Source organism: Macrobrachium rosenbergii, chromosome 40 (genome assembly GCF_040412425.1).
Source record: "Macrobrachium rosenbergii isolate ZJJX-2024 chromosome 40, ASM4041242v1, whole genome shotgun sequence".
Lineage (NCBI taxonomy): Eukaryota > Metazoa > Arthropoda > Malacostraca > Decapoda > Palaemonidae > Macrobrachium > Macrobrachium rosenbergii.
Genome location: NC_089780.1, coordinates 10,665,166 through 10,677,306, shown reverse-complemented (window position 1 = coordinate 10,677,306; position 12,141 = coordinate 10,665,166). Strand labels below are relative to the sequence as shown.

Genomic DNA, 12,141 nt, shown 5'->3' with positions numbered 1-12,141 from the left:
CTCTAAATACCCTTTTTGATGGCAATCAGTCGAGTATATCTTTGATGCAGGCAGAGAAGATTATCCTCGACTTTGTGCAACAGCTTTGTGAAGCTGACTGCCATTATATAATGTATATGCTATCGTGATTTTTATTTATCCTTTCGGGCAAATGCCAGGTCATTTAATTTCAGCATTTGGTAGCAGATTTGTATTTTTCATTTTCGATATGTTTCTTTTTGTATGGAAGAGTACAGATGGATTCAGAGTAAATCGTTATGATATTGTGATTATTCGTTGTGTAGTATAATCCTACGCGCATGGTCAACCACATACTTATAACTACCCCTTAACAACCATATAACAAGGAAATGGCAGGTCTTCATTGGAGGGATGGGTAGAGCTCTCGGCTAGCACGCTGTTGGCCCAGCGTTCGACTCTCCGGCCGGCCAATGAAGAATTAGAGGAATTCATTTCTGGTGATAGGAATTCATTTCTCGGTATGATGTGGTTCGGATTCCACAATAAGCTGTAGGTCCCGTTGCTAAGTAACCAACTGGTTCTTAGCCACGTATAAAATAAGTCTAATCCTTCTTCAGGCCAGCCCTAGGAGAGCTGTTAATCAGCTCAGTGGTCTGGTTAAACTAAGGTATACTGAACTTATGTAGCAATAGGCAGATAATGTATGCCTCTTTGACTGTCAAAACCCCAGTAGCTGTTATCTTGAACAGGCGTTTAAAGAATAAACGTGAGTACAGTAGTTTGAAACGCTGAAACCAGTACAACCAAGATCGTAGATGGTACAGTGTAGTACTGTACCCTACATCATCTCCGCAGCTCTTTGCATCAATAAATAATTAATAACTTTCTTATTCTGAAAACATGTTTTATTTTCCAGGGCGTTGTACATTCACGAGAACTTTCCAACAACTTTCCAACACCTTTCTTTCTCGTTCATCTGTTCGCATTTTGAATCAAGATCACCCAAAGCAGTCGCCTTTACTCCCTTTCAAGGTTAATTCAGAAAAAGAAAATTGTAAACTCACTCTTAACACGTATACACTTCAAAGCATTCGTGCTTTTTACCCCCGAGTCACATGTAAAATATTTATACAAGCAAAAGTTATAAAAAAATGTACAGGAGAAAGGCAGTATTTATTTATTTTTTTTTTTGAGTGAGGGATGTGGGATGTAAATATGAGATGTTAATTTATGATATATTTATATTTATGAATATATATATATATATATATATATATATATATATAAATTTCTGACTCACATCAGGATCGAACCTAGGTCTTTCAGTTGAAAGGCAAGGGCGCTGCCCACTAGGCCTTTCAATTGAGAGGCCTGGGTTCGACCCTGATGTGAGTCAGAAATTTATTTCTGTTCCACACGTGATTGTGCTTTGGTTATTTCTATATATATATATATATATATATATATATATATATATATATATATATATATATATATATATATATATATATATATATATACATACATACTGTATATATATATATGCGTACCCAAAATGTAAACGAATCTTGTAATATATGATTTTGTGTATAACTTATCAAACTGCTCTTCCTGCTAACATGCATATTCCAGGGACGTTTCCAGAGTATTGCAAATTCAGCTGCAGTGCGATTTTCACTGCTTGCCTTTATCCCCTTCCGATTCGGATTTCCAACGCAGTGAGGTAACTCGTCGTTGACATTAAAATATGCTAATAAATGAATGTATGAGGAGTTTTAAAAGTGACGTTACTTTGCATATTGTATCTTGGCGGTTAGTGGGAACATCTGTTTCAAAATTGCAGTTAACGTGGTATTGATTATTGGAAAGAGTCGTGTAAACGAAAGTTAACAAGTAAAAAATGCGCCGACGTTTCTTCGGCGCAGTCGAGTTTTCCGTACAGCGTATAATTCTTTATGGAACTCTCAGCCGCTGCCCATGAAACATTCAGCCTCGGCTCGGTGGTGGCCTGTGTTGTTGGCACCTATAGCGGTGCCAGACTCACGATCATGGTTAACTTTAACCTTAAATGAAATGAAAACTAGTGAGGAGGCTAGAGGGCTGCAATTTGGTATATTTGATGATTGGAGGGTGGATGATCAACATACCTTTTTTTTTAATAAAATTCTCCGTTATATACCATCCTGTTTAAATGAGGTCCTGGTATGTATGTAATAATATATATAGTTGTGTAAATGATCATGTTTATATATAACACACACATATATATATATACATACATATGTGTGTATGTATAATATATATGTATATATGTGTGTGTATAAAACTTTGTCATTTGCATGTACATGTGAATTCATACAATTAGTAACAGGACCTCATATAAACAGAATGGTATCAAACGGAGATTTTTATTCGATAAAAACTACAAGCTTTCAAGGGCGTCCTGACCTCATCGTGTGGTAGTTGTAAAATGACCAAACGCGTGTTCCCGCGGTATTTATATACATCCGGAGGAGGGATTTAAAGCCCCTGTTGTCCCAATTTTGTGTGTGCTGCCTTTCGTAAATCCTCTCATTTACCTCCTTCGTCAAGGAGGTGGAGGTTAATGAGAGGATTTACGAAATCCAGCAAGCGGAATTGGGACAACGAATTGGGTGAGGATAGGATTTCCTCGGAAACTTGTAACTTATCTTGAATGATAATCTCCGGTAGATACCATCCTTTGTAAATGAGGTTCTTTTCTTAAATATATATATAATTAATATATATATATATACACACATATATATAGCCTATATATATATATATATATATATATATATATATATATATATATATATATATATATATACTGTATATGAAATTTCTTCTTACGTCTTTTGTTTTGAGGAAAGGAACAAAATGCTACGCTTTCGTTCACTTGACGCACGCAATTGGTTGCTTGTTCGAAAGCTTTTTAGGTTGGGTGTATGTGGTTGATTAATTGGTCGTTGGCTTTTAAAAGATTCCAGATCTTTTGGGAGCATATACGTGATTCCGGAGAGAACAGGTAGTTTCGCAGTGAAAGGCATCCAATCTGTCTATTCTGTGAAGCTGTGTGTTCGTATGCGCCTGTCCTGAGCGTCCCACAGCTTTTGAAATACCACTGTGTATTATTATTATTATTATTATTATTATTATTATTATTATTATTATTATTATTATTATTATCATAAATCGATTTAACCAATATTTTTTATTTATTTTTTTATTTTTTATTTTTTGCTTTGAAGTACGTTAAAAAAAAAAACTCAATGTTTTATTCGAAATTTTGTTGTTATTTTTCATATTAGCGTGAGATTAATTCTCCTCCGAAGAGCATAAGCTGTGTTCATGGAAGGACAAACAAATATATAAAAAGAATAAAAAAATAAATAAGTAAAAAATGGTGCCGAAGTTTCTTCGGGGCAATCGAGTTTTCTGTAAAGTGTTTAATGCTGTATGAAACTCTCATCCACGGCCCATGAAACTCAGCCGCTGTCCATGAAACTTTCAGCCACGGGCCGGTGGTGCCCAGTGTTGTTGGCACCTATAGCGGTGCCAGACGCACGACCATGGGTAACTTTAACCTTAAATAAAATAAAAACTGCTGAGGCTAGAGGGCTGCAATGTGTTATGTTTGATCATTGGAGTCCTCTAGCCTCAGTAGTTTTTAAGATCTGAGGGCGGACAGACAAATTGCCATCTCAAGAGTTTTCTTTTACAAAAACTGAAACAGAAAACTGAAACTGAAGCAGCAGTCTGAGCGACCAGAATTTAAGGCATATTTCAGCGATTGCCTTACGCAACAAAATGACAAGACTGGGAGAAAATAAATAAATGACCTTTCTGAAGAGAAATAATCCCAGTGCAACGTGAAAAAAAGTATCGCTAAACTTCCGAATCAGTTTGTTTGAATATTTTCCCGAACGTACATTAAACAGGAATAAAAAGAAAATTTTTCCGTTTGGAAAGGTATTATCTATAATGCTATATCTTACTAAATTCTTCCATTTACTTCATTTAAAGTTTTTCTAAACCGTTAACCTGTGTTTGATTGGCCCGTAACTGATTATCCTTTTCCAAGTGTTCTCACTCTTTCTTAACACTTCATTTTATGATCCACTTACTGTAATCCAGTCATCATCCACTGCGTTTTCAATTTCGCATATGTTATTCCATAGACCTCTTAAAGTTCTATCAGGTCTACCATCTCGTGTTGAGGAATTGTGGGTAAATCTATCAATGTCGGGATAAAGAAGATAAATAGAATTGTCCTTCAAGTTTTTTGAAGTGCCTAAATCTGTTTTGTCATTCTTGAGCAATAATTTCGCCTGTTTGAATCAATTGCATTGTATGAATATCATCAGCTGAGAAGATGTTTATACTCATAGATTGATTCTGTAATGAGCAAATATCAACAGTGTCAACTACCACGTAATTGGGATACCATTTTTTTTTCAGGTCAGTCAGTTTATAGTCTATTTCATTCTCTTTTTCTTTCTATACTCCTTTACAGATTAATTATGTAAGAAACAGTGTTGACAACCGTATAATTGTGATGTCGGATCGGTCTGTTTATAATCTCATCTTGTTTCACACTATTTTCTCTCCGCCATCCTTCGTTCCATCATCGTCCATTTTATTGAATTCATTTCTATTCAGTCTCACCACAACCAGTCCATTCCACCCAAAATAATTTTACCCTGAATCCATAATCTTCCTTGCATTTTACTATCAATCCCAGTCACTCTCCAGACACTATTTTCAAGACATCTTCCTTTGTAGAGCATTATGCTTTATATATGTTTCATTCCACTTTTTGTTATGCTTTGTTCTTTACCCATTTTCCTCCGTCCCGCGTTATTCTCAATTCGCCTTCCTCTCGCTGAATCTGAGACGCCACGTAAACCAATTTATCTTTGACCAATTTATCCGGTGGTTTGTCATCGTTTCTGGTCGTTGGCGTCCTGTTTATCGGTTTATTTATTTATTCATTCATTCATTCACTTGTTTATTTATTTATGTATTCATTCGTTAATTCGTTCATTCACCTGTTTACTTATTTAATTATTCATTCGCTAATTCATTTATTTATCTGTTTTTTATTCATTCATTCATCTGTTTAGCTGATTATTTCATTCATTCATTCATTCATTCATTCATTCATCTCTTTATTTGTTTATTTATTCATTCGCTAATTCATCCATCTGTTTATTTATTTATTTATTCATTCGCTAATTCATTCATTTATTTATTGATTTGTAATTTTATTCATTCATTCACCTGTTTACTTATTTATTCATTCATTCACCTGTTTATTTATTTATGTATTCATTCGCTAATTCATTCATTCACCTGTTTATTTATTTATTCTTTCATTCGCTCATTCGTTCATTCATTTATTCATCTGAGTTTTTATTCATTCATTTATCTGTTTATTTCATTTAATCATTCATTCATTCATATGTATTTATTTATTCATTCATTCATGCACCAGCTTATCTATTTATTTATCTATTCATTCATTCATTCATTCACCTGTTTATTTATTTATTGATTCATTCATTTATCTGTTTTTTAATTCATTCATTCATCTGTTTATCTATTCATTCATTCATTCATCCATTTGTTTATTTATATATTTATGCATTTGTTTGTTCATTCATTCATTCATTCACTTGATCATCATTCGTTCGTTCTTCTCTTTATTTATGTACGTATTTTTTGGTTGGTTATTTATCTCTATTTGTTTGGCATGGTCAAGGTTACTGAGTTTTTGTTCACTTTGCTCTTGTGATCACAAACTGTTTTGACTCCCTAATTTAAAGGCAAACTCCTTAATATAGACAGATTCACTTGCAACTAATTTCCACCAAATTACCCAGAATCCTTGATCGTTAACCTTTCAGATGAATTTAAGAAAGCAAAACTCCCATTTTCTGAAATCTTTTGAAATCGCGTCTAATCAAAAAACATTAATTTTATTGATCCACAAAGACATTTGGAGTTGGTTCAAGTACCGTTCAGTAATTGCAACAAAATTTATTGCGGTTTAAGGGTCTCTCTTATGTGCGAAGGTTATGTGAGGTCAAGCGGACGGAAATTATGAATCAGAGAGCGTGGAATTCGCTTGCATGTGAGAGATTCTGATTACCACATCAGTTGGAGCGTGGTCGCGATGTTTTTCAGGGGAGCCTCTCCACATAGGAGGACGGTTCAAGAGCATTCATCATCAATAAAACCAACTCCATGAACGTTTCGGGTGGGCGTTGGGAGCCATGTTCAATTGAGGCGATTACACTCTAATCTGTCATAAAGCAAGTGATTTAGGAAACCCGATCCGTGGGACGGCACTAATACACTTCAGCGGCAGGCTAATAAGTGTTAAATCCGTCCGTTTGTAGATTTCATTTCATCACAAATTGGGCAAGGTAGTTCCTGACTTATATCTTTTCAATGCCATTTGCTTTCTGCATGTACCAGAATAAATGGCTTATTCAGATGCTTCCTTGAGCATCTGTTGACGAACAGTGGTGAAATAGGAATGCCAAATACTGTAGTATTCTAAGGCTGCCTTTTTAAATTTTGTTTTCTTTTTTTGTCTTTACACACATGTAAGCACACACACACACACACACACACACACACACACACACACACATATATATATATATAGTAATATAACAAGAAAAATTTTTCTTGCCCCTCAGAAATTTAGCCTTGATGGTGGTAAAATAGTAGAAGATATTAGAGAAATGTTTTGAAAATAATGGAAACCACGAGTGCATCAAAATCCAATAAGAATATACATATATACTGTATATATATATATTATATATATATATATATATATATATATATATATATATATATATATATATATATATATATATATATATATATATATATATATACATACACATATGTCAAAACAAAATGCTATTGTCCAATTTTCCTCTGTTTCAATATGATTAATCTTTCATCCCAAATTATGCCATTTTTACCCGTATAAATAACCAGAGAGTAGTAATGAATAATTATTGAATTCACTTACTTCATTTACTCTTTTCTTTTGCTGGGCAATCGTTCAGTTCTTCATTTCTCATTCTGGGAGCGATATTGAAGACAGTCCTTGTTCAGCTATTTATAATGTATGATATCCTGAGCATTATTGCTTGTCGTTCACATTTGCATATTAATTTCTAATTATGTCTTCCATTTTTGTGAGGAGTTTTTTTTTTTGTCAGTGCTAAATCTAGGGTAGTTTTAGGTTTTATTTTTTTATTCTTCATTTTTTCTTTAATGCAACAAGACGAACTCTTCATATTCTTGTAGTTTCTTTTCATTTTGTCTGAGACATTAAGCATTAATGGAGGGATTATTAAATTGGTTTTTCTTTGATTAGTTTTAATGTTATTTATCGCTTAATTTTTCAGTGTTTGGTTATTGTTAAGGTAAACACAAAAGCATCACACAAAAGCTATCATTCGTTGAACGTTCAATTTCATGAATTGCTTGCAGGCACACAGTACATGTTCTCACGAACCGGCAGGAATGAGGGATTTATTCATTCCTTTATTTAATTATTTATTGAAACTATCATTCGTTGAATGTTCAATTTCATGAATTGCTTGCAGGCACGCAGTACATGTTCTCACGAACCGGCAGGAATGAGGGATTTATTCATTCCTTTATTTAATTATTTATTGAAACTTCTCTTTGAGATGAGCATATTCCAAGATTTGACTAAACATCCCCACTCACGTGAGCCATGAATCTCGCGCAAGCTGTGAGATTTGTGTCGAACCCTGATGACAGCAAGTTCTCTTAGCCATGACGAAAGGTATATGCTTTATGTTTTAAAATCGGTGAGATGTTCGATTGGTTCATTACCTCTTCTCCCCCAAATTCCAGATGTCCCCATTTGGATTGTGCCTCCCCCAGAAAAGCTGGACGTCTTCGAGCACGACGAGGTGGTGATCACAGCTGCTGCCAAATCTAATCCTGGCCCTCTCAGGTGAGGTTGGTGGGAGTATTGGCCCTATTCACTGTTACGTTGGCTTGCTTCGTTATCACGATTGTCGTTGCTATTATTCTGCCCTAAAATGGAAGACTGCAAAAATACGAGACTGAGAAAATGGTAGATGTACTCTTGCCTTACTAATGATTTTACAGGTACTGCAATTGGGACCTCCCTAAATACTCGTGGAAAACATTGAAGAATCGTTCTGAAACTGCTGTAACTTTTGTATTAGTGTTTCAAGGAGGCCAATAGGTGGCATATGGCATATCTTAATTTCGAAGATTTTGCAGATACTGCAGTTTTCCATTATAGGGCAGTGTTGTTATTGTGATTCAATAGAGTACATTATGTTTACTTTGTTATTTTTGTAAATTAAAATGGGTTGGATTTGAAAGATTGACCTTGTTACTTTGTATCGTTATTATTATTTTCATCGTTATTATTGTTATTGTACTTCAACTGTTGTACATTACAATTGCTTTGATATTTTTGTAAATTAAAAATATATTTAAAAGACTGACCTTTTAAATTTTGGGAGAGGGGTGGGATTAGAGTAGAAAGCTAAACCTCTATAGTTATTTACTTTTTTATTTTTTATTTATTCATTTTAATTTTTTTCTTAAGTAGGGTATTTGACATAAATAGGTAAGGGCATTTGTTACCTGTCATTAACTGGGAATATGACGTCAGAAAGTACATTATTTTTATTTCCATGTTACTAAAATTTTCCCCCGTTGACGTCAACATCATTATCCATCCAGTTCACTAAAACAAAAGAAATCTGTTACCTGCCTGTTGCCGGGAATAATCAAACGGAAGGTTTGGTCTTCACCATAACCATTACGTTTCACCGTCATCATCACCATATTTTAAAACCATATTATCTTTGTTCACTAAGTTTTGACACAGTTGGATTCTAAGCCATTGGAGAACAGTTACCAAAAATCATATCTTCATCTTCAGATTTCTTTCCTCTCATACCAGTACTTCAAAAGGCATAATATTAACCCTTAACTTTGTCAGGAGAATATCAGGGATGTAAGAGTTAAATCACCATTAATCTAATTAATATCGCATCGAGATTTGCCACTGATAACTAACCGAACAAATCAGTTTTATATTTTCCACCAATAATTCTTTGACATTTTCATACAAGATTTTCGTTTTTTTTTTTATTTTTTTTGCGATGGCTTCAGATTATCATTTTAAACGCAGTTTTTTTAATATAGTCGAGCAGACCCAAAGATTTTATATGTACACACACACACACACACATATATATATGTATATATATATATATATATATATATATATATATATATATATATATATATATATAAAAAATATATATATATATATATAATTTTCATGATAGAATTCATTGTAGAATATTGTGCACTAATATAAATCGTAACATTAGTTTGAGTGGTTAAAAATTCATTTGACAAAATCATATTTAAAATTTTACACAGGACACGTACCAAATTCTCTCTCTCTCTCTCTCTCTCTCTCTCTCTCTCTCTCTCTCTCTCTCTCTCTCTCTCTCTCTCACACACACACACACACACACACACACACACACACACATTCACCTCCTTTACAATTAAATAATTAACGTCCCATTATAATAAGATTAATATAATAAAAAATACGTACCGTATTTTTGTCCGGGTAAAACGAGGTACACGAAGCCTTATACGGCTAAATCTGGAATGTGGTGGAGATAATATATTATACTTTTCGTCGTATCACAGGAGTCGACTGAACCGAATCCGAAACAATGTCATGTAATCGGATTAACCTCGGGATTATTTCGTATTAAGAGGGAGAATGTCTCTCTCTCTTTTTCTGGGGGGGGCGGTTAGTGGGGATTACTTTATATCTTATTTCTTTTTTATTTAAATATTTCGGCGAGTCGTGACGGTATTGTCAGTCTCTTGTGATGGTCTAGTTTTCGTGAAGGTGGGTGATGTCATTTGTGGTTCATTTTCATTTTTTTTATTTGATCGTTTTTTTATATTATCGTGTGTTTAGAATGTGAATGAAATAATTTTTATTTTTTTTTAATATGTATATATACTGATATGCATACATATATGTTAAATATTCGGATTTATACATACTTATATACAGTTTATGTATGTATATGAATACATATAAATTAATTTTATTATTATCACTGTTTATATATATATATATACATGTATGTATATATATATATATATGTATATATTTATATATATATTCGTATATATATATACAGATGTTATACATATATTATATATATATATGTATGTATGTATATATATGTATATATATATATATATATATATATATATATATATATATATATAAACAGTGATGAGAATAAAAAATTAATTTCATTCACATTTTAAACAGGTCCTTTTAACTGTAATATCAGCCATTTTAAAAAGATATTACTACACATACATACGATCAAATAAAAAAAAACGCACCAATGAACTACAAATGACCTCACCAACCTTCACGAAAACTCTACAACGCAAGAGATAGAAAATATCGTCGCGACTCGCCGAAATATTTAAATAAAAAAGAAATAAGGTATAAAGTAATCCCCACTAGCAAAAATAAAAGAGAGATATTCTCTCTCTTAATACGAAATAATCCCGAGGTTAATCCGATTACATGACATTGTTTAGGATTCAGTTCAGTGGACTCTTGTGATACGGCGAAAAGTGTGTGTATATAATATATATATATATATATATATATATATATATATATATATATATATATATATATATATATATATATATATATATATATATATATCTACCACATTCAGCTTTAACCGTATACGCCTTCATGTAGTTCATTTTACGCCGAGAAAAATACGGTACGTATTTTTTGTTATATTAATCTTATTATAATGGGGAAATAATTATTTAATTGTAAAGGAGGTGAATGAATGATTCGTTAAGCAGAATGTGAGGAGAATAAATAGAGAGAGAGAGAGAGAGAGAGAGAGAGAGAGAGAGAGAGAGAGAGAGAGAGAGAGAGAGAGAGAAGGGGAACTTGGTACATTTCCAGCGCAAAATTTTAAATATGATTTTGTGGCATGAATTTTTAACCACTCAAGCAAATGTTACCATTTAGATTAGCGCATATTATTTACATAAATATACATAAATATACTAGTGCAGAGTAGAAAGAGGAATAGGTTGAAGGATATTAGGTTGAGAAGAAACTGATAATAATATTATTTTTAGGTAAAAATGAGTGTGGATAGAAGCTCGGGGTGGAGAGGGAATGACGAAAATAAAGTTGTAAGAATAATTAAGATAATTGACTGATAAGGGGGGGAAGTAAATTGAGGATTTAGGGAGAAAATGGATGACAGATGGGAACGGTTAAAGGCACAACAGTTGAGGGAATATAGATGGGAGTATAAAATTCCAGAATGGGGCTTTGGGAGTCAGAAGCAGGTAGGGAGAGAGAATAAAAGCATTAAGTGATTTCATGAGAATGTGAAATTTTTCCTGAAGGAAAACGCAGATTATTATCCATGCAAATGCAAAACATATAATATATATATATATATATATATATATATATATATATATATATATATATATATATATATATATATATATATATATATGTGTATGTATGAATATATAGTATACTCACAAGCATACATATTTTGGGTCAGTGAAGCTTTTCCAGCTCTTCACAGCTTACAATAATCTCACGACATTCCCAAAGACAAAGTGAAAGAATTGTTTCCACAGGAGTCCGACCCTCCTGTGTGTTTGTGTGTGTGTGTGTGCCCTGATTTTTAATTTGTCTCTCTCTCTCTCTCTCGTCTCCTTCAGATATATATGACGTAGGGGTGACGAAACGCTCAAGAGCAATGGGGGCGAGCTGCAACTGGGGCGTGTGTCCAGGGCCCGGGCTGGAAACTACTCGGTGACTGCCTTCAACACCAAGGGCTCGCTTGATGCTTCCATTCTCCTCAACGTTTTATGTGAGTGTTCGCTGCGAAGAGAATTCTCGGGTCTTGAAAGCTCCTTCTCTCTAGGCCCCTCCCCGAACCCCACTACCCTTAACACGCACCTTTTCCTTCACCGCCCCCCCACCCCCATCCCCGTTCT

At 33.5% G+C, this 12,141-nt stretch overlaps 1 protein-coding gene across 1 annotated transcript in view; it reads left to right on the top strand.

The window, feature by feature from the left end:
* The window catches only part of LOC136826017 (nephrin-like), a 588,861-nt gene that overhangs the window by 509,464 nt on the left and 67,256 nt on the right, over positions 1-12,141 (top strand). The window contains exons 14-15 of the mRNA XM_067082876.1: positions 7,897-7,999; positions 11,872-12,014. Of these exons, the coding sequence (XP_066938977.1) occupies positions 7,897-7,999; positions 11,872-12,014 (246 nt within the window). The remainder of the gene's footprint in view (positions 1-7,896; positions 8,000-11,871; positions 12,015-12,141) is intronic.